Source organism: Coloeus monedula (genome assembly GCF_965178545.1).
Source record: "Coloeus monedula genome assembly, chromosome: 3".
NCBI classification, from domain to species: domain Eukaryota; kingdom Metazoa; phylum Chordata; class Aves; order Passeriformes; family Corvidae; genus Coloeus; species Coloeus monedula.
The window spans coordinates 112407014-112433711 of NC_138783.1; the positions used below are offsets into that span (position 1 = coordinate 112407014).

The window sequence follows — 26698 nt, forward strand, 5'->3', positions numbered from 1 at the left end:
TACAAGGCCTGTGTTTTTAGTTGAAAACTTCTAGATTTCATTATTTCATGAGACCAGCTTGAATATTGTAAGTCTAATCAAGGACATAGTTGGAAATTATGATGCTGTGGATGTTTGTTTTCTCTTTTAGTGCTCAGAGCACATCCTGCTTTGCTTCACTTGGAACAAAGCGGTCTGACCGTGTCTGTGACACCACTGAGAAAATTGCATCTCCTTAAATATGGCTTGAATATTTGCCTCTGATTCAGTTAGAAGCATTTCAAAACCCCTATAAGTGGCAGTACTTAAATAATCTAATCTTCTTTATATTTCAGTCCTTGCTTAGGTCCTTTTTATGGGATATGCAGTAGGTGTACCGGCAAAGTTAGAATTGTCTTAAACAACTTGGTTTTGATACTTAATGACTGTGAATTGGAAGATAAAAATTTTGTTTCTTGAATAGAAGAGTTAACTCTTCTTCACATTGGCTTCTTATGTTTGAAATTGTTTGAAAATTTTTATGCTCTGAGTTCATGATTTTAATATGCCTGAAAAAAAATTCCCCCTAAGATATTACAGTGAAGAGGATTCCAGTAATAATCCAATAATATATTGGATTATTTTAAATGGTGATTTTTTTTTTTGAGAGGAAATTAAAGTTAGAGATAAAAACTTTCCTCTTGTGCTTCATCTTTTTTCATCTGTAACAGGTTAGATTTTTGTTTTGTAGTTTAAATATTAATGATGGCGCCTGAATAATTTGAGATGGCACTACTTTCTTTTTATATTCAGGAATGGATCCAGCAGAACAACATTTTATCAATTGTATTAAGAGATAGTCTTCATCAACCTCAATATGTAGAAAAACTAGAGAAAATCCTCCGGTTTGTCATCAAAGAGAAAGCTCTCACTTTGCAGGATCTTGACAACATTTGGGCTGCACAGGTAAATAATTCAGCTGCTTTTCTGCTGCTGCACAGGAGGCATCTCCTTGTATGTCATGTTTAGAAGAGAGCCTGGGCTGCTTCTGCTCTGTGTTAGACAAAGCTAAAGAAAAAATTTAGATGAAATGGTGTTCCTCTTTGGAGTCCTGGAGCTCAAAATTGTCATCTCAAATGTCTCCAGTGGAAGCTACATGTATATGTAAAGCCTAAGGGAACAGTTGAGAACACGGTGCAGAGATGATAATTTTTAAGTATTAAGGGACCTTCAACACTGAGCAAAGACATGATATGTGATAGCATAGTGTTTTAAAATGCATTAAGAAATATGTGTTGGTGGTCTCTGAGCTCCCCACAGTTGTGTAAGTTTTTCCTGGGCAGAGTGTGATTAGTAGGACTTATAATAATGGCTGTTCCAGAAATTGTTTAACTGCAAGTTCTTTCCTTTGTGTTGCAAGAATTACATTTGAAAAATTACAAATTGTGCAATATTGACTTTTTTACTTACATGACTGTAGGGGCTGGGCTTCCTAGTTGTGGGCTGCATGAGTTTAACACACAGAATGGGCAGCTGGAGAGACGAAATCATTAAGAATTACTGAGTATATAGCAAATAAAAAAAAATTAGGATAGAAACATAAGTAATGGGTAGTGAAACTCTGATTGTACAAGTCCTCAGGCCAGTCTTTCAAGTGTGGGAAGGCTAACTTCCCAAGACAGGGAGGGAGGGCTGTATGGGTTTGGTCAGGGATAGAGTTTAATTTCTTCATAGTAGCTTCTGTAGTAACTATGTTATCTCAACCTATGGGTTTTCTCACTTTCTCCGGCCTGACTCTCTTCCCCCATCCCACTGTGGCGTGGAGAGTGAGTGAGCAGCTCTGTGGTGCTCAGTTGCCAGCTGGGTTATAGCAGGGCAAGGGCTAATAGGGGTTTGGGTAACACAGTTTACATGTGTTCATGCTGTTCTGAGACTGTAACAGTTTTGCTTTAGTGCACTTATCTTCAGGTTACATTTAAAACACTTGGGCCTGCAGGTGATGTAGGGGAGGGTTGACTTGAGATCTCTGGTGTTGTAAATAACTTTATCATGCCCAGACTTCAATTCCAGCGTGGCAGTAACTGCACAGACTGAAAATCAATACAGTTTTTTCTTATTATCCCAAAGTCCTGTTAAGAAAATTTCATCATGTAGCACAGCAATACACTTGAATATTACTTGAAATAAGGTCTGGAATCATACTGTTGGTTTTCAGCTTGTGGTCTGTAGATCTTTCCAGACTGCAAGATACCTGGGGGTGGGGGGGGAAGATCTTGAGAGGTCAGTTTGCTGTTAGTAGGCTTATTTTACCTATTTTAGAGCCTCACTTTTAATAGGAGGATTAAAAAGTCTGAAATTTGCGGGGAAAAAGTATTCCAAGCAATTACCTTGCTCCTAGTGCTTGGAAATAGGATATATGGATAAGCTAGAGTAAGTCAAACTTTCTACCCTTCCAGAAAAATGTGAATATGTGTCCAACCCTTAAAAAATGGGTCCACCCCAACAGTTGAAAAAAAAATTAGGCATAAATAGGAGTAATTTCAGAAGAAATGTTCCATGTTCTTAAATACCCAACTTGCTCTGCTCACTTCTTACGCTTTCAAGTAGGTGGCTACTGCACTGCTCCTGCTGTAGTTTTGTCCTGTATTTTTTTTGTGTGAAAGTAACTTATTCAGGTAGATGGTTTCACTGTGGCTTTAACCATGGGACTATAATGGACTAAAAATTGAAAATACCAAAATCTGCTAATACAGAATGATTTTCACCTACTTCACTACTCCCTGTGTATAGTAGTTTTTAGAAGTTCTTATTAAATGACTGCTCCTAAGAGCAGCTGGGGCATGAAATTCGGTAGTGAGGAGTTGATTTACTGTGTAGTTTTATATAACAGGCTATTTTAGCTCAGCTTCAGTGCAGCAGTGGGGAGGTTTTGCTTTCAGGCTCGAGCACTTGTGTTTCTGCCTGGGTTTAGAGGGTGAGCATGCACCTAAGACTCTTAGTATTACTAAAGGTAATGTAATCATTCTGCTTTTGCCTTTAGAAGATGACCTAAGTTTTAATTTTCTGAAGTGTTTTCATGCCTTACAAAGCCAGTGCTCACAATATAGGGGTGTATTTGATTCAAAGAATAATGTTGGAAGTCTCTAAATGCAAGCATTAAGTTGCAACCTCTGGAGTTGCAGGGAAAGATCCAGCTGTACAAGATGCAAAATGGCAGAGGTTGAGGTCTCATGACTTACGTTCTGGGGTATTTAATTGGTACTTTACAGGCATTTCCCTGTTTCCACACAGCAAGCTGGCAGGTCACACACCAGGTTCCTTACCTCCTCCCACTGTCTGGTTCTGCTTCCCCAGACTCTTCAGTGCTTAAGGGCTTCCCTGTATCTCTTAAAAACCTCCCAAACCAAGGTTGTTTTATACTTTATTCTTGCTCTTCTTGCTCTCCCCAGGAGCTGGCCATACTTCTCCTTTTATTTGTTATCTTATAGATACTCTTTCTGCCCTGCATACTCTCAGTTTTTCTTTCTCTCCAGGAAGTGGTTTGGTAAGAGGAAAAAAATGACATTATGTTTTCCAAAGTCAAGTGGAAAAGGGGTTTAGTAATTCCTTCTCTTGCAATCTGACCCATAATGTGAAACAAACATTACTACTTAAAACGACTTTTTTTTAAACAAAAATTTATGGCACCCTATAAAGAATTTAAGGCACAGCATGTAACAAAGCTATTAGTCTGATTTTGGTTTTTAGTTTTGGTTTTAAATTACTTATGGAAGTTTTTAGTAGGAATTGAATTTCAAAAGTGCTTATACATGTATTTTTAATAGTGTACAAGATTAATTACATCAGAATATGTATTCTAGGTATATGTTTTGCTTTTTTTGTTTCTCACTTAGAGAAAAGTTTTCTGCAGTAAATCAGCTATTGATACGCATAGTCCCAATTTTTTGGTTTTGAGTGCAGATGTAAAGTACAGGATGTGTTTTCCAGCCTGGGCAGAAAATTTTCTTCATGCTCGGAGTTATATGGAACTAACTTTTCCTCCCTTATTGTCTTCCTCCCTAAATGTCAAAATTGGGATGTACACAAACTCTCAGTTAAAACTGTGTCTAATATAAAACTCAGCATCTTGTTCTTAGTTGTTTCATTGCTGGGTTTGTAAGTTTAAAAGCTGCTGGATTTCAAAACGTTGTCTGGTAACAAGTTGTTTGTAATAGAAGGCTTTAGTTGTCTGTGAATCCGCTAACACAAAGGAAGTACTTCAGCCTGAGAAATTGTGGAAATACTAAAAATTGGTTTACACCTTAAAACACCTCAGTGAAATTCAGAAGTGGATTTTGAGTAATTTCTTATTAAAAAACCCCAAACCATAAAAACCCACACGAAACATTAAAATACCAGTTTGTAAGTTACAATATTTTAGATTTTATTGTCAGCTATCCCAGCTTGATTTTGTAGCAGGAACAAAAAAATAAATATTTTGATGCTGCAGTATTTATGTTCTAAATAAATACTTGTGTGCTGACACACACAAAGCACACTTAAATACTTACACTTAAAAAGAAAATCTAAATATTTTGAATTGCCAGTGAAGTATTCAGTGTGCTGTGCTGCTCCCACAGCATCAGATTTTCAGCTGGCCACCTCTAACAGTCTTCCTGTAAAAATGATGTAGAATGTCTTGCTGCTTGACTTAATATGAATTGTTGGTGGATTCTTATTTTTTCTTCCTGACAGGCAGGAAAACATGAAGCCATTGTAAAAAATGTACATGATCTCCTCGCAAAATTAGCTTGGGATTTCTCTCCTGAACAGCTTGATCACCTGTTTGATTGTTTTAAGGTAATTACATGTTTTGACTGTATTCAGGAAATGGGCTGTGAGGAAGTGTGTAAATCTGTGGCTTTTTCAGTCTTACTTTCTACTTCTTTTAGATTTGCTCAGTGTCTCTGTGTTAAAAGACTTCTTAATGTGTAGCAACAGTCTGTAATACTTAGTTCTAGAAAGGCTGTTCTTTAATGAGCGCTCCTTGCGAGATTTTCTGTTTACTTCCTGTCTAAAACAAAGGCTGCTTAAGTTTGTTTAGTAGTAGACAGTTTTGTTTTCTGGTTTGAACACTTCAGGATAATGCAGGTCTGTTGAAGCCTGTAGTATTAAAGTTACATTTAGCAATGCCAGGAATATAGAATTTTCCAAATAAAATAAGTTATTTATCTTAAATACCTTTTTGCGTTTGTTCCAAATTAAGAAGTGTTGGTGATTTAGTAAATTATGTTTTTTCTCCTGGCACTAGAGTAGGTTTTGTCAGGTTTACTGGGCAGTGCTACTTTTGATGTTTTAAGTAGAGGAGATCAAGGACTTCCGTTCCCTGCTCCCCCAACTTCCTCTTTATCATGTAATAACTTCTCTCTGTTTAGCTTACATACGAAATGAAACAGTCTCAGGAAGATAAAGTTGAATGTTTATAAACACATAGTGATTTGTTTGAAATGACAAAGCAACTAGTTTCTGAAAGTTTATGTTACTCACTGGCTTTTATGTATAGCATTTAACATTTGCAGCTTCCAATAGTGGTGCTCTCTGGCTTGTTCCACTGTTTCACTTTTAGGACATGGTCTGCTCTACTAGAAAATGCAAGCCAGCTTTGTAGACTCTTGTTTTCTTTTTCTAGATAAATGCATTATAGTCATATTTTGGTTTACATGGTTTTGCTTTGTTTTGTGTGGTCCTGCAGTTTGGTGAACGTAGGTCTAACGTTCTGTAGTTCAGATACTGAGCGTAGTGCTCATAAATTCTGTGTTTAAACTGCTGTGTCTGACCTTGAGAGTTGAATATGAAGTGATGTTATCTTGAATATATATTTCCTATATTGCTATATAGGAAAAGGTTAATTTAATGCAGGTGACTTGTTTCAGTCAGATTCAGAGGCATGAGTGATACTAAAGTTTTACTTATGTAGTGGTTATAAGTTACTTAAGAAATAATTTTAAGTGTAAGCACCAGAGTTTTATGAAAGCTTTTGAAAGAAACAGCTGAGTCCAGTCTGATTGTTGGTGAAATTGTCAGTGGTAATAATGTTAACTTTTACAAGCCCATCTGTGATCTTTGAAACAAAGAGCCATCTTTTTTAAGCCTCAAGTTGAATATGCTGTAGTTGTAAATACTAGAAGAGCTCTTCAGTTGTGTCTGGCTTATGTATTGCTCTAATTTGCTCTTTATTATTAATGACAGGAATTAATGTGGAAGTAAGTTCTTTATGTAGTTGCATCACTTCATTGTTGCATTGTTTGTTAACAGTGCAGGTTATGTGTGGAATTTTTAAAAAAAGACTCCTATAATATTTTTTAAAATATTGTTGTAGGCAAGTTGGACGAATGCAAGTAAGAAACAGCGTGAGAAACTGCTTGAGTTAATTCGTCGCCTTGCAGAGGATGACAAGGATGGTGTGATGGCACACAAGGTGCTGAATCTTCTATGGAATTTGGCTCACAGTGATGATGTGCCAGTTGATATCATGGACCAGGCTCTTAGTGCCCATATTAAAATCTTAGATTACAGCTGTTCACAGGTGAGTAATCCAGTATGAAATCAGTCATGGAGTTTCCTTCCATTCCCCACGAAAACTTCAAGGTATTGGGTAATTTAACAAAAGTGTTACTTACATAAATTTGTACGGTTCTACCAACATCCTGGTACTTTTGAAATGTTACAGGACACAGTGACATACTGTAACTAGCACACCGGAAGAATTGGAAAAGAACCCTACCAAAATAAATAGGGAGAAAGGAAAAGCAGCGCCTCCCGCCCTTTGCTTTTTCCCAAACTCAATCATGTTAGTTTGTTTCAGTGGGTTTTGTTGAGTTTTTTTGTGCCAGTAAGTCCTTATCTATCTTGTACAATTTTAGAAAGGACCTAGCAAGATCCTTTTCAGATATTGGACATTCTCCTTCCCCACCCAAACTTCTGTGGAAGGCTGCCAGAGTAGTAATTTGTTATGGTTTGAAATGAATCCATTTTCCATCTTGTTAAGTCAAGAAACAGTTTCTCATTGTTTCTTGATATTTTATAACAGAGAGTAGAAATAAATGAAAGAAGAGAGAGCAAATTATTTAAACACTTCTTAAATAAGTACTGAGTGCTTGAGTGCAGGGAGTTTTTAACACCCTGGTAGCTTCTTTCAGCATGTAGTGCTGCTGCTCAGATGCTTGTTATGCTTTTATGCTTCAGAACTCAGGTGATCCAGTATTTGTTTGACTTTGTATGTTCTGTGTTGGAAACAAAGAAAGGGAATTCTGATAGCACTGCAGTATACTTGATTTTGATTATAAACTGCTGTTCTTTAAGGATCGAGATACACAAAAGATCCAGTGGATAGATCGTTTTATAGAAGAACTTCGCACAAATGACAAATGGGTCATTCCTGCACTGAAACAAATTAGAGAAATTTGCAGTTTGTTTGGTGAAGCACCACAGAACTTGAGGTAAGAATGGAATTCAGATAAAATTTTGTCTGTTAAAAGTTGGATGGGTTGGAATGATGCAAATGTAAGGTTTTTTTTACAAGAGGTCAGGAAACTAGGTAAAATTGTAACCTGCGTTGGAAGATGTTCTTTAGTTTCTTTTAGTGTGTTTAAATGATCTCCAAAAATTCAGACACCTAAGTTCAGTAAGAGAGTGTTAACTACTTCTTTGAACATGCTTTTAATAATTTTTATAACAGTAGTCTAGTAGAAAATCTGAGTTTCTTTTTCAGTTATTCATGGACTTCCCTGCCTAACAATGGAATTAGCTTACAAAGCATAAATACGTTTTACGTGCATATATGGCTGTATGCATGCACGTATGCACACAAACACACCCCCCCATCCTTGTTCTTTGATGATAAATTCTTGCAGGTCATCTAGTTCATATGCTTGAAATCAAAGGTGACTTTGTAGTCTGGGAGAATTTCTCTAGTGATTTTCTCTCCTGAACGGAATAGATTAGAAGTGTGTGGAATTTCTTTTATTGGGGTGAAGGGTTTTGTTTGTTTTGTGGGGGGTTCATTTGATGTTTGTTTTTAAAAGGAAGAAATAATGAGAAGTCATTATCAGTTTGGACTTGTTAAAGTATACATGATTATTTTAATTATTTTAAATGTCTTCTTAGTAAGAAATAGCTGAGACTGAGCCCCTAACAGTATTTGTATCCATGTCAGAATTTTTACAAACTCCTGAAAAATATTGTTGGCTTATCAGTGTTGCACAATTGCTTTGTTTTAATTCTTCTAAGCAGATAAAGTATTCAAATCAGTGTTGCTGTTACAGTCAGCTCACAAGAAGGATCAAATCAGGGAAAGCTGAGGAAAAGAAGCCACAGTTTGCACAACACTGTCTTCTTACTGATACCATTTTCAGGAGCTGTGATAAAACATTCCTGGCTTTTGGAGTTTTCTTTATTCATTTAGTTTGCAACATACTTCTCAAAATTTCAGTATATTTTAATCCTTTACAGTTTTACATTAATGATTGATTGAGGTTTATCCAACAAGGTCACAAAGTTACTTGCTAATTCGCAGAAAAATCTGTTTTCTGTGTCTTGGAATCCTTAACCTTTTTCATGCTGTAAGATCCAGGCAAATCAAGCTACCTGGTTATTCAAGTTGAATGCTTTTAGCACAGTGCCTTAACAAAGATGCTTTGCTTTAAGTAATTACTGAAGCAGAGCTCATTCAAGGCACTGATTTAGGTTTCTGCTCTGAAGTAATCTTGGGAGGAACCAAACTTCTTTTGATTGTGGAAGTGTAGGTTTCCCATATGGTCTGTATACAGTTAGATGGCTTGAATGTCTCTCCTCTTTTTTTGTCTGACCATCTCTTCCTCAGATTTCAGGGCAGTCTGCATTGCAGTACGTAATAGCACCTCATTTTTTATGCAGAATTTGAAAACAAATATGGCAGGAAAGTAAACTTGGAATTGGAAGTTTTAATCAAGTAACTTAAAAAGGCTTCCTCCTGTGGAGAACCCTTTGTTAGCAAGATAACTGTTGAGGGAGTTGTTTTAGTCAGGTGGTATTACTGCCCAGGTGACTGGGAAACCTGCTGAGTGAAAACATCATTTTGAAATTAGTGACTTTCCAGTCTCTGAATTTTCTCATAACTCTTATTATTGTGTTGATACAATTTGGAAACTGCAATGCATGCATACAATACCTCTTACTGTCAGCTTACCTTATCTGACTAAAAACTTTAATTTCTACCATCCTTCTAGAATTTGGAGTGAAAATAGGTCCAAACCGATGTTTGTGACAATTGCCTCAAAAACATGTCACAGAGCACATATTCTTTAAGGTACTCTTCTGAGGTGGGTCAGCTGATTGGCACTGGCAATGGAAAGTTCAGTCCAGATCAGCAAATGCTGCTGATTCTTGGCAAAAATATGTATAAATTATCTTCTGCCATTGGCACTGTAGAAATTCTTTTGAGGGGGAGGTTTTAATTGTTGCTAGTTATTCATGCAGTTGAACAAAGTGATGAATTGGTTATACAATTGCTGTGGCAAAATTTAGCTCCCTGACCACAAAGAAATGCTACATGTCAGGAACTTCAGCTTAACCAGAATTGCAAACAGACAATAATATTTATGTAAGTACAAGGACTCTTATGGGTGCAAGGATGGTTATTAATACTTAGGAATAGTCAACTTCATTACTCAAAATACTGACCTTTAGTTTACAGATAATGAATCATCTTAATTCTGTCTGTGTTGGATGGTAGAGCCTCCTGTAGACCAATATCAAATGCTTAAGTTTGGCCTGTACCTACCTGAGTAGGACAAGATCAGTCTCTTAAATGACTTGCCCAGAAGAATTAACTGATCACTGAGAATTCAGGGGTTTCATTAGTGTTTTAAGGCAACAACGATGCTTCAAGTCGCTTTTTAGCCGAAGTAGTAGAATTTGTGGGGATTGGTCGCTGCGATTTGGATTGTTAATCCAAATAATCTGCACTCTTTTAGTGGTACATAGCATTTATTCAGGTAGCACAACTGTCATCTTCAAAAGCTGAGTTACATGTGTAGTATTATACTGGGTGAGTTATATGTGCAGATAAATAATTCTTTTTAATCCATTTAAATTCAGTTGTTTGGAATTTTGCCTTTGCCAGTTTACCAGTGTTTTTCTAACAAATAAGCATTCTAGCTATGTCCTTTTTCATAATCCAGAATACTTTGTTATCCCTTTCAAAATGCTATTTTTTCTTTTTATACATTGACTTTTGGTATACATTTAGAATAAACACAATGAAAATATGAGTTTTGGTGTTAACTTAATTTTTGAAGCTCCTCAGTTTCTGCACATTAGTGAGTGTCTAGTAACCAATGTGTAATAATTTTAACAGTTAAATGATTGTGTCCCAATGGCAACATCATATTAGTCTAACCTTAGATGCTTAAAGAAAATTTCAGTTGCATGTAGACTTTGCCTTAATACTAGAAAACATCAGATCAACTTTTTTTTCCTGTGCTTAAAGACAATCATTTTGCCTTTAAGCCCATCCTAGCAGTGGATCAAAACAACATCGGAAGCGTTGCTCACGATCACTGTTATAACTCATAGCTCATAACTCTAGTTATTTCAGTTATTAAGCTTTTAGAAGTCGTTGCTAACCAAGATGAATCTGTGTGCAAATGTACTGTTTGTGCACATGATTGAGAAAGGAGAGAAGTAAAAAATACCTAGCACAAAACATTGTAGCCTTCTGCTGATAAAGCTTTGGTTTTGCTGTACTGTGTGAGATTGATACAAATGCATAATATTGTGAATATAAATACATGCTCCAGTGTCTTTGATTCCACAAAACACTCCATCTTGGTTCTGTTTGTGCCTTTAGTTGTTTGATAATACGTACTTCCCAAATAATCAGTGTTCTTATTTACCGTTACCCTTTGTGAATGCAGTTCTCTGTCTACAGGTAACATCTTGGGTAGCCACTAAAATAGACATCCAGTCTTTTGCTAGATTTGCTGCAGTTTTATTCTGAGTAAGGAGGTTGGTGGAGATGGAATGAAACATAATTAGAAAGTTTCTAAAGTGAAAACAGAGAATGTTCTGAATATATGAAGTCCTATATGTTTTCTTTTTTCATGCTTCCATCCATTTTGTTTTCTCTCTGACAAATATCTGGGTATTTGGGTGTTTTTAACACTATTTGTGTTTGAAGTGCCCCTTTCAGACCATTTTAGAAAATTCTGCATGTTATGAAATTTAATCTTCTGAAACCCACAGTGCTTAGCAGGCCAAATTCTGTTGGTTGCAGATAACAAAGTTATTGCAGAGTGTTGATGGGTTCTGTCTTTTAAACCCAGATGGACACTGATCTTTGGCCAATGAATCAATTTATCTGTTGCTGTTACATCTATAGTGAAATGAGGTTATCAGCTGCAGATCACTGTCAGCTGATGCTGGAACTGGGATTTCTTGCCTTCCCCACTGTTCTCTAAAGCTGTGGCAGTGCTGCGGAGTGCTGTAGGCCACGTGGTATGGAGTCCCTGCTTCCCAGGAAGGATGGGAATTCCTGCTTGTAATCCATTCAGCTAATTCTGAGGTCGACTTTTTTAAGTATTGGAGGAAAGGAGAACAATCCTGAAATTAAATTTTTCTTTCTTTAGGGCAGGCTATGGGATCAGCTGAGTGGCAGTGAAGAATGCTGCTCTTCCCCCTGACACCCCCTTGTTTTCTTTTTTTCTCACTTTACCGTAGAAGAGCAGCACTTGTTTGCCTGGTTTATGCAGTCAAGATCATTGCTCTGATCCACAGCTACAGCAGTTGAGACATTTTGAGAGTGTTCTGCAGAGGTGATAAGTCCCCAAGCTCTAGAATTTGATAGTGTTCTTGGCATGTGGGTCTTGGACACAAGTTCTGTGTTTTCTTTTGCAGTTTACTTTTGTCATCTGAATATTTCTAGTGTTGTTTAAGAGCAGCGTTTTTGGTCAGGTCTTGATAATAACTTAGTCTGATTACTTATTTGTGATATTTCCTTTCTTGAACTTCTCTGGGGTTTTTTAGGTTGTATGCTGTGTGTAACAGCTTTTTTTGCTTGTACCAACATTTTTTCACATAGTTATTGTTAGAAAAAAATAAATTCTGTTTTTAGTTTTTTTAAGTACTGAAATAATTAGTGTGATTATTGGCTAGTGTACTTTCACTATGGTCTTGAGTTTTACTTGGTGTTTTAATGTTAAATATAGAAAAGAATATCAGATGGCTGTGGAAGAAACCACGGTTATGTGTATTGTAGTTACACTGTAGTTGAGGGTCTCTACTGTTCATTTTGGGCAGGTATTTATTTATCTTCTGTCTTGCTGCAGATACTCTCCCTCCAGCACACTGAGCTGCTCACATTGCTTTGATGTTTTCCATACATATTGTAACTGTGTAATCCTCATAAATTAGCTGCTTTTAGTAACTGGTAGGAACTGTTGATATGTCAGAAGATAGAAAAATATTGTCAGAAACTTAATCTGTGTTCTGTTCGAGATGTTGTAGGAAAATTTGGATCTTGCATCAAAGATGGGTTTCTGAAATTGATTTCTGAGCTATTTGGTGCAGAGCTTCTTTCTTTTCCTCTAACACTTTTATTTTAATTTCAGTCAAACTCAGCGAAGTCCCCACGTGTTTTACCGACATGACTTAATCAATCAACTTCAGCACAATCACGCCCTAGTTACACTGGTTGCAGAAAACCTCTCTGCCTATATGGAAAGCATGAGGCAGTATGCTAAAGGTGAGTTTTAACATCAAAGTTGCTTCATGGAGTGTATGAGAACTCCAGTCAAAAATGGAGCTAGAAGCAAATTTCCATAATAAAATAATTATTAAGTTTATTTGTTTAATTTTCAAGCATCTGTGGGGTTAATAGCCTTTGTGGTGACTGATTGGGTAAGAAAAGCTTAAAATACTTATTTTTTCTTTTTTATAATTGAAAATGTGTGTTTTGCAGCAGAATATGAGAACGTGGCAGCCATTGTTTATCTGTGGATTGATAAAAATTATCTTGCCCTACTTAGACTAGGGTAGTTATTTCTGTGGAAAGTCCTGGTAGTAAAACTTCTGGTTTTGAATTTTGAAGGCTTTTTAGAGAAGTTTTTATCACCTCAGTTTGCAGCCAGTATTTGGAATTTGTCATGGAGAAGGACTTCAAACCACAGGGATACCATTTCTTTTTCCCATGTGACTCCCACTTCTGTTCAGGCTTTCTCACTGCGTTTGTTATTAGCAGCACTTGGGCAGCACATTGTGTTAGTATTTTTATATGTTTAGGCTAAATCCAGCCCTTTGCTGATGACTTTACCCTCTTACTCTGGATTAACTTTAAACTACTGGGATAGAAACATGGTAAGTGAAGGAGAATGGTGGACCATCCTTACACTGGACCACAGTTCTTTAAATATAAAATTTAGCCTACAGAAGTGAAAGGAGGAAATTGACACACCTTCTTTCCCACCACTGACTTTACTGACTGGAACTAGGGACTGTTCTACCCTGGCCTCATAACAGCCTGCCAACCTCTCTGTTGCATCTCAAAAATGACACAGTGTGTTCTGGAGGGATTCAATGTAGGTCGCTCAGAGAGAGCAGGATATTTGCATGTTGGAAAGCTTGTATCGGCCAGTGCACGGGAAAGTTGCCTTTTGGAATTTGTGTGTGTTGGAGTATTAAATATATGTATTCTACATAAAAGATACCCAAAATACATCCTTGAGGACTCGTGTGAATAGTGCTGCTCTGTGAAGATGGTCATTTCAGCAAGGTGTAGGTCAGTGACAATAATATTCAGTTAAATTCAGATACTGCAGCTGTATTTCTCTGTTCAGGAATACATGGTGGGGGGTTACTCGAATGTAAGTTCCTTAACTAGTGATAGTGTTGCACTAATTAATGTTAAAATAATACCAAATTGTTGATCTGTTCTCAAACTATACTGTCTTAGGCTTTGTCTTCACTGAAAGATGGAATAGAACAAGTCTTACGTCATGTAACTTCTGTAATCTCTTGGAGTGCTCTTTAAGTTTGCTAAAATGATGCAGAAATGAAATTTTAATTGTACTGAACATTACTTTTTAACTATATTGATGGTGTATAATCTATGATTCTATTCTTCTTTCTCTTGGGCTTTGGCCAGCTGTGAAATCTGGGGTTTGACCTCAGGGTTAGGAAGGAAACAGAATCAACAGCTGTATTCTAATGCAGTGCTGTCTTAGCATACACATACTACCAGTATAGGAACTGTTTGTCGTTAATTTTGATTATTTTTTAGCTCTCAAGCCAAAAGGTCATTTTTGAAAACATTGTTTACCTATCAAATTGCTGAGGGCAGAAGAATTAGGCTGATGTCTTGAATAATTCTTTTCTTTTGCCAAAAACCCACATCCCATTGCCCTGCCCCTCCCCAACTCTAGTAACTCAGTTAAGCAGTAATACAAACATCTTCAGTGCAAAGGAATTACAAGTGTGTAAAGGGTTTTAAATTTAATCTAATTACAAAGCAATTAAATTGCTCTTTCTTCATATGAAGCTACTGCAGAACTTCTCATTTGTATCAAGAGTACAAAAACAGATTAATAATAGTGTGGGGTTTTTTATTAGGTGCTTTATTACATTATTAAGGGCAACCAGGAAATATTCCTCATGTTCCAGATATTGTGCTAAGACTATAATCCACAGTTCTTATGCACCAGCTCTTTAATTTTCAGTTTTATATACTAAACAGAGCAGAACATAGGGTACTGTGAAATTTTGTCTTCTATGCCTTCATGGAGGGGGAGAAAATATGCCAAGGGGCCATATAAGTGAAAGGGGATAAATGAAAGGAGAAGAAAGAAGATTATGCATGTGAGGACAGAAAGATCTGGAAGCTGTAGATTTAAGCTTGGCTGGAGAAGGTGAATGAGACAGAGGGAGAAATTTCAAGGCAAATACCCAAACAGCACAGGTCAAACAAATGCTATAGAAATAAAAAATCCTGTTGTCCACAGATATTCTTGGCAGTTAACCTTGCAATTACTATGTAATTTGGGTATTTTTAAATTATTACTGAATTTGCCATATTTTTGTTTCCCTTGAAGTCTTCCCTAGTTGCGTTCAGTGATGGAGAGCAGTGTTCCTATTCTCCTGCATTACTGCATTACTCACTAATGCATAGTGTTTTCTGGGATACTCCCCTTTATATGTTTGCCTTCTTGAGGTTGAAGAGAATCCTAATCAATGTTTCTGAATTTTTTCCCATGCTCTATGATTTGGCCTTCTACTAAACTCATCCTTTCCTCCAGCTCTGCAAAATCCTCCATGACATGAGACAACTGCTCTTGCATTTTGTAGTTCTGAAGGAGGTCACAGTTTCATATTTTTGATGATTTATCAAAGACCATTTGAAAATTTTAGAAGATTGCTATCAATTCTCCTTTATCTTCTGTTTTTCTGAAGCCTTAAAAAGTCCAAAGTGTTAATGAAATGTAGTTATTTGTAGAAATTGTGCCATATAATAGTCTATGTGTGTTTATCATTAATTATACTTATATGTTCAACCAGTTGTTCTCTGCTCCAGTATGTAAAAAGAATTTTTAAGGAGATCATGCTTTGACTTGATGTGGGATGCACAGAGTAGAAAATAAATCTGGGAGATGTAGAAAGAACGTGATCTAGAAAATATTTAGGAAAGTGGAATTTTTCTGGAGTTCAGAGTTTTTCAGATTTCTGAAGTACCTCCACACTGCCTTTGTGCAGCTGCCTGGCTTTGAATACTTGAGTTTGCCTGTCATTGCCTCTATTGATGTTGTGTCTGTGAATTAAACTCCAGTCAGGAAGAAAAAGCAGAGATGGTCCCCACAGTGAAAATAAATGAACACCACCACCTCCCCCTCAACAAATCAAAATCAAACAAAAAACCCACCCAGAACACCCAACACTTCAAGTTTTATTTTCTCTGCAATATGCTTATCTACCCTAATTGGTTTTTTCTGCTGGAGCCACAGCATATTTTACTGGTTTTCTACTTCTAATTCTTAAAGAATTTTTTTTTTCAGATACTTTTATATTATTTCTTCAGATTTTTTTTTTCACATTTCTCCTTTCGCTAATTGCCCATTTACGATTACTTCATGATGGTTATAATTCAAAATTTTTAAGGATTTCTGATGAACATAATGTCTCCAGTTTTGCAGACATCAGTTAACTACTGGTCTTCTGTTTCCCCTGTTACTTGATTTTTAAGTTAATGTACCTTTTACACTTGGATATAGAGAGCAGGATTTATGACAATTATTTTTCTCTTTATTTTGAAACACTGATGCACTTTCATGTTCCCCTCTCCCTGATGTAATAGGAGGTACTGATTTTCAGCTCTGAAGATAAATTTTAGTATTAGTCCTGTAATGAGATAGTCTACCATGACTGGGTCACCTTAGTTAAAGGCAATCTGTATGCCTTTGCAAATTAGAAATACAGCTTTAATTAGTTCATAATGGAGCTGTCATAATGAATATGTGTGATGATGAAATACTGCTAGTACAGATGAAGGTAATGCAAGTGCAGATCTAGATTGTATCTTTTTAATTAAATCTAAACAACAAAACAGCTAACCAAACCCCAAGCAAAACCACACCAAAACCATGTTCCTATAAACAAAATTGCCGGTTTTGAAGAAAATACTGAGATTTGACAAAATGTAGGTAAAAGTTTGACTTCTTGCCTTGCTTTCAAGTTACTTCTTCCATTTCAAGCTTTTCAGTATTACAGGTATTTGGGGCTTATATTTGGAAACTTGCAGTATATAAAGTTGTCTTATACTTTCTTCATCTGAGTGTTGTTGTGTACATAACTGTGTATAAAGGTGGTAGGGAAATGGAGTCATGATTTCCTCTGGAGAGGAAAAAAGCCTAAAAAATAGAAAAACGAAATTTGGGAAAAGATGCTGTGTGACAAAACTGAAGCATCGTCAGCAAAAAAGCACTGGATAATTGAGTTATATGCGTGGTATGCTTCTGTTTTCAACTGACTTCTGACTTTGAACTGACAACTTGAAATTAAGAAAAATTGATTTGATTTAGTAGAGTGCAAGTTCTTAATTGTTCAGTAACACTTTCATTATACTGAACAATAAGCACATGTATCTGCACATAATTGTTTGTTGATTTGATTATAGACCTCAGTAGTCTTTGCCTGTGCTCAGCTTAGGAGGAGGCATTAACTGGTAGCTGACTGCTGAAAACTCTTTTCATATACCTCACTGAAAATGTACTGGGTTTGGATTATATTCAGAGTAACAAGTCTTCAAGTACATCCTATCTTCTGGAGTTAGCATCACTTTTCTGAATGCCTTGTCTAATAAAACTTTTGATTTGCAGAGCATGGTGAATATGATCCTCAAACTGTGAGACCAGGAAGCCGATACAGTCACGTGCAGGAAGTACAGGAGCGACTTAACTTCTTACGGTGAGTTTGAGCTTGGACATCGTTTAACTTCTGTAAGAATACTTCTCATACTTTTTAAAACAAGAAACCCTTTGCATTTCTTTCTCTTCTATAGCTGTAATTTGTTTTGTTAACTCTTCCAAAACTCAGATGCAAATATACACTGAATGTTTTTGGTTTGGTTTGGGTTTTTTTTCTGGAGGGCTTTTATGCTACTGTTGGAATATTCAAGTAAAGTTTATTAGGACCTTTGGAATTCAAGGTTCTGATTCTGCACTTTGACTTGTATGGCTTTTTTCCTGTCTGTGTGCAGAACCTTACTGACTTGAATACAGTGTGCACTGGATCAAGTTACATTCCTATTTGGGTAACTTAGTTTAAAATTTAAAGTATTTCAAGTGGGGATATGGCCATGTGTCCTTGCTTGTATCACACCAGATTTAAATCCATGATCATAAACTGACATATACTTTTGTCAGTCACTAATGTTTTGTTGGCAGCAACTGAGCCCTAGAAAGAAAGTGCAATAAAAAAATTATTTGGATTATTTTGGCCAGCTCCTGTTTGAATAAAATAAGAAAACAAAGGATCTCTGCTCAGCATAGAGCTGCAGAATGTTGGTGCTTTTTAGGATAAGTCTCTCTCAGCTTTTTCCTGCTTGGTTTTAACCTTTTTTTAGAGGAGTAAAAATACTTGAACCGTCAAGTTCTGAACTATTTTTTCCTTGTTTGCTAATGGAGATGTTCTTTTACTTTTTAAAATTTAACAAGAATTTTCATTAATTAAGCTAAAGTGTTAACTGTTTAATGAAATTATACAATAGCATATGGATAGCACACTTAATTTATCACTCCTGCATGTTAAGAATTGTAACTTCTTTAGACTTAAGTTCGCTATTTGTTAATGTACAGAAATTTATGAAGTCCCACAGATGTCTAATGTAGAATATGTATGTAGCAATTTCTGAAAAGCAGTGCTGTAGCTTAGTCCCTGATTTCTTCCACATAAAAAAAATTTTGAATCAGAAAAATTATTTTAAAGAACTTTATCATTTGTTCCTCCTGAAACATTCTTAGTGTTAGCTCTCAGAATTGAAGTTCTTAATAATTGTTTCATAATAATTGAACACAAATGAAAAACTTGCTTAAGTAAAAGGAAAAATTTCCAGTTCATTGACTTCTGCTTCTGGCTGTGCTCCATGGCATTGATACCTTTTTTGCAATTTTGCTAAAGCAAGTGCTAAACCATAGTGAGTGATTGCAAAATTAATTTATTCTCATATGTTGTCACCTGACTTTTAAACTAAATAGTTTACACTAGGAAATGTACATTTCTTTGTATATAAAATGTAAACAATGCTTGGTAGTTTTGTATAAGGCACTTTTTTTACTGAATTGTGTTCTTTTTTTGTTTAGAATACAAGTTCTTGATCCATTCAAACTTACTAAGAAATCATGGTGCTAATTATGAGTGGACTGATGATATAAATAAAGTTTTCATACTTGTGATATATACATGTATAATGTGCATATCCATCTTTGTGCCTGTACTTTTTACTGAATTGTAACTCTGGATGTCTATTAGACAGTGCTGTTAATTGTCTCTTTGTTTTGCTCAAGATTTTTATTGAAGGATGGTCAGCTGTGGCTCTGTGCCCCTCAGGCGAAGCAAATATGGAAGTGTTTAGCTGAAAATGCGGTTTATCTTTGTGATCGCGAAGCCTGTTTTAAATGGTATTCCAAACTAATGGGGGATGAACCAGACTTAGACCCTGACATTAATAAGGACTTCTTTGAAAATAATGTGCTTCAGCTGGATCCTTCCCTATTAACAGAAAATGGAATGAAATGTTTTGAACGTTTCTTCAAAGCTGTGAACTGTCGAGAAGGAAAGCTAGTAGCAAAGAGACGAGCCTATATGATGGATGATCTGGAATTAATAGGACTAGACTACCTTTGGAGGGTGAGTTAATTGAAGGAAGCATCTGAAAGGTTAACTGCTAAGTCTGTTTTTAGGAATGTGTAATTTATTAGTAATGGACTGAAATTACAAAAATCTACTGCTTCAAACTAAATGCATGGCTTTTGACTCCACTGTCTTCCCAGCAAGTATGCAAGTTGGTAACTTTGCAGACTGATGTTTAACGGAAAGTTATTTGAAACATAAGTATATTTATGTATGCACATGAAATTAAAAATTTGCCTTTACTGTTGAAGAAGAAAAGGTCCTTCCGGGTGAATTATCTGTAGATTTATCTTTTTGTCCACATGCACATTATAATTAAACTTTGTTTCATGCACTTCATAAGATATTTCAGGGCATTCCTTCCAATGTGGTAAACTGGAGTGATTCTAGATCAGACCAAGTGATTGCTGGTCTGATTCTTCTTCTTATAACCACAACCTTTTGGCTAAACATGGTGGTTTTCTAGGATCTGTGGATTCCATATAACCACCGATTCTTTATATATGAAATCTTCCTTTTCAGTCGGAAGGTTGAAGCTTTCTGAAGTTTGCCAGATCTATTGGTGAAAAACATCAGTATCTAAACTGTAGCTTAATTTTTTCAGACTTTTTCTAGTTCTCAAGAGCTACATTAAGCCCACAGTGGTGCACTGTGACATGATTATCATGGCTGTGTGTTTGTAAAATGTATAGAGCAGCAGTCTTCAGTAATTTTGGTTGTGGCTTGTTGAAGGGTTAGGTATTTTAATCCTGGTGATAATAGTTAAAACCAAAGCAGACCCTAGTTTTTATACAAATAAGTTCACACAGTGTTTGTGAACAGAGTCCCTGTAGAATGTTAGCATGTTCTAGTTTTGGGAATCAACTTACTCTAATCAGCATGACAAAACTCAGGAAGTTTCAGCTCAGTACCCTGCAAGGGTTGTCTGTAAAACCTGCTGTCAGACCTAGTGACTAGTAATTAAAATTTAGATTCTCAGATTAGAAGCAGAATTCATTTGCTTGTCTCCCTTCCACCTCTTCACAGCCATTTAAATACTTGAAAATTCTGTATGGTGATGCAAATTGTTGAAGCATCTGAAGAAGTTGTTTTCTTACTCTCTGAAACAAGAGAAAATTTGGAATATTATGTGAACATGAATATATAAAAACTACTCTTACTATTTATAAAACATCTTTTTTGCCAATTCTGAACTTCAAAATCAGTTAATTTTTGCTCATTTAATCATCTTAAGTGTAAGTTGTATTGATTCTATTTTGTTACTAAGCATTTTAATCCCTTTTACCTCATAAGATAATTAGAAATACTATTGTGTTGAGATACTTACGTAGTAGTTTTGGTTTTCCTTTTTATACCAGCAAGTTTTAAGATAAACTAATGCTTTTTTTAAAATTTTGCTAGGTTGTGATTCAGGGAAATGATGACATTGCAAACAGAGCAATAGACCTTCTTAAAGAGATCTATACTAATCTTGGCCCAAGGTTACAAGTTAATCAGGTAAGAAAAAGCAACAAGAAATCTGGAATATAATAGAAAAATAGTCTTAAAAATCAGTTTGGTGCTATTTTTATCATTGAAAGATTTGAAAACAGAAAATAGTTTCCATGTTTTGGAGGGTGAGTACAGCCATCAGATTCTGGGCAGATGCAGAACTAAAGTTTTTTCTCGTATTTGCGGACTGAACTCTCATTAATTTTTCATAGTAAGTTCATCTGCTGTATTTGCGCCTTCTGCTCAGAAAACAGTTAATGCCATGTGAGGAAAGCCATTTGTTGCACTTTGAGTTGTGGCACTTACTCATACTGGTATGTTCAGTGGCTGGGTCTGTGGGGTGTTGTCACAAGCTAACATCATCTCTTTTTTCTGTCGTGTCCCTTACAAAGGGTCACTGAGTTTCCATGTAATGGTCAAGCTGAAGTCTAGCAAATCAGATGTTATCTCCCTGCATTAATATTTGCTGGGAGCTGTGGTTCAGTGGACAGGGAAGAGATACTGGGTTTCTGTAAGGTATGGGGAAGGGATGTCATCCACAGGGTCCTTGACAGGCTGAGAAGTGGGCCTTTGAGAACCTTGTGAAGTTCAACAAAGCCCAGTGCAAGGTCCTGCAGCTGGGTTGGGACAATCCCTGGCACAAATACAGGCTGGGAAATTAACAGATTGAGAGCAGCCCTGCAGAGAAAGACTTAAGGTTATTGGTTGACATGAAGCCCAACATGCACTGGCAGCCCAGAAGGCCACCTGTTTCCTGGGCTCCATCAGCAGCGTGGACAGCAGGTCCAGGAAAGGGATTCTGCCCCTCTTCTCTGCTCTGGTGAGACCCCACCTGCAGTGCTGCATCCAACTTTGGGGTCCCCAACACAGGAAGGATATGGACCTACTGGAGCGAGTCCAGAGGAGGCCATGAGAATAATCAAGAGGCTGAAGCACTTCTGCTGTGTGGACATGGAGAAGACTTTGAGGAGACCATAGAGCAGTCTTCCAGTACTTAAAGGGGCCTGCAAGAAAGCTGGAGAGGGACTTTTGGCAAAGGCATGTAGTGACAGGACAAGGGGAAAGCTTTAAACTGAAAGAGGGTAGATTTCAATTGGGTATTAGGAAGAAATTATTCCTATGAGGGTGTTGTGTCACTGGCGCGGGTTGCGAAAGAAGCTGTGGGTGTCCCACCGCTGGAAGTGTTCAAGGCCAGGTTGGATGGGACTCTGAGCAGCCTGGTCTAGTGGAAGGTGTCCTTGCCCATGGCATGGAGGTTGGAACTGGATGAGCTTTAAGGCCCCTTCCAACCCAAACCATTCTGTAATTATGTGACTGCACAAATTTAGTGGAGGAATATTGTCCTTTAGACAATCTCCAGTTGATAACTTGCCAGGTGTATTTCTTAAAATTCCAATATTCTACTTGTCTTCAAAAACACTTTCATAATCTTCAGAGCTGCCAGTCTGCCAGATCCAGCACAGCTGCTCTAGGTGGTGAATTTACAGCCATTCAAGCTGTATCTTACTGCAGTGGCAGATGGCTGGAGGCTTCTGTCTTGCTGTAGGTCTGGGCTTACTAAGCACGCTTCGATCTGTCCATCTGCCCATGCTTAGCTCTGACACTTGCAGAAGTGTTGGATTTACATGCACACAAGAATTCTTTAACATAGTCTGAGGAAAAGAGAAAGTGAAAGTCCTGTTTAGTGTTCTCTGTCCAAACTTTCTCTTTTTCCATTTACTTACAGTATGGTTACAGCTGCTGATGTGAGATTATTGAATTGCACACTAAATTACAACTATTTATTGATGGGTGTTGCTGGAATAAAACAGCTTTATTGAGCTTTTTTAAACTTACCTATTTTGGTTTGGGTTTTTTTTTTTTCTTCTACCATTCAGTTATCCTTCTGAAAAACTGGATTTTAATATGTCTTGTAATTGCACCACTTTCTTCATGTAATTAGGTAGTGATTCATGAAGACTTCATTCAGTCCTGTTTTGATCGTCTAAAAGCCTCCTATGATACTTTATGTGTGTTGGATGGAGATAAAGACAGTATCAATTGTGCAAGACAAGAAGCAATAAGGATGGTGAGAGTGTTGACTGTTTTAAGAGAGTATATAAATGAATGTGACAGTGATTACCACGAAGAGAGAACTATTCTACCTATGTCAAGGTATGTGTGGAAAAGCAGTATTGTGATTTTGATTTCTGTTAAACTAAAATAGTATTAGTATCTTCGGGATTTTTACATTCTAAACGGTTTCTATGCAGGAAATGGTTTTACTGTGTTTCAGAATTCCATTTTCTTTGCTAATATGTGAAACCCTATTTTAAAAAAAAATATTTTGAAAGATCAGGCAAATACAGGTATATATGGAAGGGACAGCAGACCTAAGAATAAACTTGGTGGTTTTTTCTATAACAAGCACAATGTACCTTGAGGTTCAGTTGTTTTGCATATAGTTCTTTATCTCAGATAATTACTTAAAAGCAGTACTGTTCTTTACATTAGCGTGGGCAAAACTTTTTTGTTTTTCATGGTCTTACTATACAAAAACATGTTGTAAATGTATATATTCACCTTCCAGAATTGTTTACAGAGGTCATAATCGTACTTTGCAAGATTAAATTTTTAATTATCTCTAAGTGAAATATTCTGTAAGTTCCTCATAATAAAGGGTAGAAGAGAACTATGCTTTAAAATATATTTATTTTCTGTATACCTTCACTACTCTTATACTTGTCCTTGAGTGAAAACTTAAATCCTATCTCTCTCTATGGATTTATGATGCAGCTAACATATTTTTAAACATGGTGGATGTTTCTCGTCCACTTACTTTAAATGCACTTTTTGTCAAAAAAATTTAAGCAATTGTGGGTTTTTTATGGTGTGTCAGTAATATGCAGTGTTCCTACAGCTTTTTTTATTGTATATATTGATTGATTAGTCCTAATGAAGTTCTCTTGTTGATTGTGGGTACATCTTTTTTTATATGGGCTGCTTATTTGATTAGACTAATCTTTCACAGGCCTAGTTAGCAAGGAGCTTTATGAGGAATTTTTGCCTTTTGTTGCATGGGATTAGTTTGTTGGGCTTATCTGGGCACATCTTTCCTAATGAGCTCCCTGCCATTGTGGGGAGTGTGATCACTGCTAATGTGAAACCGTTTCTTCCTTTTTTGACCACTTAAAAAAATTTTTTAAAGGGTTGTGATTATAAAACCTGGAATTCTGATATAAAACTTGTAACAGCTTTTGACAGAGGGTATTAAGGCTTGGTGACCTGATGGCTTTTCCTGATTTTGGTGTATTTAAAGCTGAGTTGCTTTGCTAAAGGAGCAAAGCATTGCCAGTCTGATTAAGCTTTGTGTGCACATTTTTATCAGGAAGTTACAAGACAGAGAAAAGATCTAAAATTTTATAAGAGTTCCTAAGCAGACTGTAAATTTGACGATATGAGTAATGCATTTGTTCTGAGTGTGGCTTCTTGAAAGATTCTGTGGATATTGTTGCCATAGTTGCTGGAGCTTTCACAAATCTTAACACTGGAAGATACCATGTAAAGATTTGATGTTGAAATACCTGCAACAAAAATTGCAGCAGGGAAAAGAATTTATTTAATGAGGCCAAAAGTAACTTTTGCTGGTTTGTTTATTTTCAGAGCTTTCCGTGGTAAACATATCACACTTGTAGTTCGTTTTCCAAACCAAGGCCGGCAGGTGGAAGATTTGGATATTTGGTCTCACACAAATGACACAATTGGCCAAGTGCGGCGTTGCATCCTCAATCGCATTAAAGCCAACAGTGCACACACAAAAGTAGAGCTGTTCATTGGGGGTGAGCTGGTAGACCCTGCAGATGACAGAAAATTAATTGGGCAGCTGAATCTCAAAGATAAAACGGTAAGTGTTGCAGGCTGGCTATTTACATCAATTCAGATATTGTTTCCTTTTTATAAATGCTTGAAAAATACCATGCATGGGATCATTTATTTTTATGAAATAGTTCCATTTTTCCTCCTTATATTATGCCATTAACATTGTATCAGATGCTTATTTGGTAAAGAATCTTAATTTTTCCAGAGTATTAAAACTATGATTGTGTTTTTCAGCTAATTACAGCTAAGCTTACACAGATAAATTCTAATATGCCCTCAAGTCCAGATAGTTCTTCTGACTCTTCAACTGGTTCTCCGGGCAACCATGGCAATCACTACAGTGATGGTCCAAATCCAGAAGTTGAAAGCTGTTTGCCTGGAGTGGTAAGCATTTTCTGAAATTAACAGTTCAAGCATGTTTTTTCTTACACTTTGTATTTGGCTGACAATTTTTATGGTTTTTTTAAATTTGCTTATTTTAAGATCATGTCACTGCATCCTCGATACATCTCTTTTCTTTGGCAAGTTGCAGACTTGGGCAGTAGTCTAAATATGCCACCTCTTAGAGATGGAGCTCGTGTTCTTATGAAGCTCATGCCACCAGGTAAAACTTTATCCTGTTCTTTATCTTGTAATATCCTGTATAATAATTTCTCACCTGATATATAAAAATGAAGATAGGGGAGTATTTTCTACTTTATGGTAATTTATTGGTACTGTAATTCATTACTGTTATCCTGATTAGGACTGTAAAAGATTTCCCAAGTAATTATTTCTTGTCTGCTCTATAAAGTTGCGTAGTTTGCAGTTGGTACTGGGGTTCAGTGCCACAGTGCAGTGAAAATGGGGAGAAGCATTGTATTTTAAAGCGGTTTTGTAGCACTGCTTTAATGGGATCAGTTTTGATGGTAATAGTCATTGCAGAACACTTCATAGTCGATTTTGTCTGTAATTTTTTGCAACTATTCTGATACACTTAAAATTTTTCAGATATATAATTGTAAATAGTACTGACTTGTGGTGGAGTAGTTTTGCTGCAAAATGCTTATAAGTTGTGTTTTTATTGCAGATAACACTACAGTCGAGAAATTAAGAGCAATTTGTTTAGATCATGCAAAGCTTGGGGAAAGCAGCCTTAGTCCATCCCTAGATTCTCTATTCTTTGGTCCTTCTGCCTCACAAGTGCTGTACCTAACAGAGGTTTGTGATGCTTTGCCTGTTCTTTAAAAATTGTCAGTTCTCTCTGTGGCAATCCTCTCTGTAACATTATGGAAGCCTAAGATCAAATTCTGGTTTGAAATTAACAATTGAAAATACTTAACAATTTACTGGAATAAACATATGTATGGCCAGTGCTGTCAAAGCATTGCATATGTAGTATTGCTACAAATTCTCGTGTTAAGTCATCTATATCCAAGCTGGTGCATTTCCATTAGTTAACTCTGTATTTTGTTCTACAGGTAGTTTATGCCTTGTTAATGCCTGCCAGTGCACCTCTGGGAGAAGATGCCAGTGATTTCCAATACAACTTCTTGAAAAGTGGTGGTTTGCCTCTTGTGTTGAGCATGCTGACCAGAAATAACTTCCTGCCAAATGCAGATATGGAAACTCGAAGGGGTGCCTACCTTAACGCTCTAAAAATAGCCAAATTATTGCTAACAGCAATTGGATATGGCCATGTTCGAGCTGTGGCAGAAGCTTGTCAGCCAGTTGTGGAAGGCACAAGTACAATTTCACCGGTAATATAAGTCTTCCTTGCAGCAAATAGCAATGTGCTCCGTGTTTTATAACGTCTGCAGTAACATCTCTTTACTTTTCATTGACACTCTATTCTTTGAGTGCGTTGCATGTCAAGAGCTCAAAGTACTTTCAGATAATGTTGTCTTCCAATTCTAAAAAAGAGATCAACTTACTAAACAAAGCCTATTTCTTGGTGACTGTAAAATGTTAGGTGTGAGATGTACTTGCTCTGTATATGATT

General features: G+C 36.5%; 1 protein-coding gene across 3 annotated transcripts in view; it reads left to right on the forward strand.

Annotated features, from left to right (window-relative positions):
* USP9X (ubiquitin specific peptidase 9 X-linked) overlaps positions 1-26698 on the forward strand; it is a 101371-nt gene that overhangs the window by 33883 nt on the left and 40790 nt on the right. For all 3 annotated transcript variants that reach the window (XM_082277900.1, XM_082277901.1, XM_082277902.1), the window contains exons 10-23: positions 772-924; positions 4693-4797; positions 6317-6523; positions 7300-7436; positions 12585-12718; positions 17337-17424; positions 19023-19365; positions 20770-20865; positions 22802-23013; positions 24502-24742; positions 24952-25101; positions 25201-25321; positions 25787-25917; positions 26178-26456. In XM_082277900.1, coding sequence (XP_082134026.1) covers positions 772-924; positions 4693-4797; positions 6317-6523; positions 7300-7436; positions 12585-12718; positions 17337-17424; positions 19023-19365; positions 20770-20865; positions 22802-23013; positions 24502-24742; positions 24952-25101; positions 25201-25321; positions 25787-25917; positions 26178-26456 — 2397 coding nt within the window. The remainder of the gene's footprint in view (positions 1-771; positions 925-4692; positions 4798-6316; positions 6524-7299; positions 7437-12584; positions 12719-17336; positions 17425-19022; positions 19366-20769; positions 20866-22801; positions 23014-24501; positions 24743-24951; positions 25102-25200; positions 25322-25786; positions 25918-26177; positions 26457-26698) is intronic.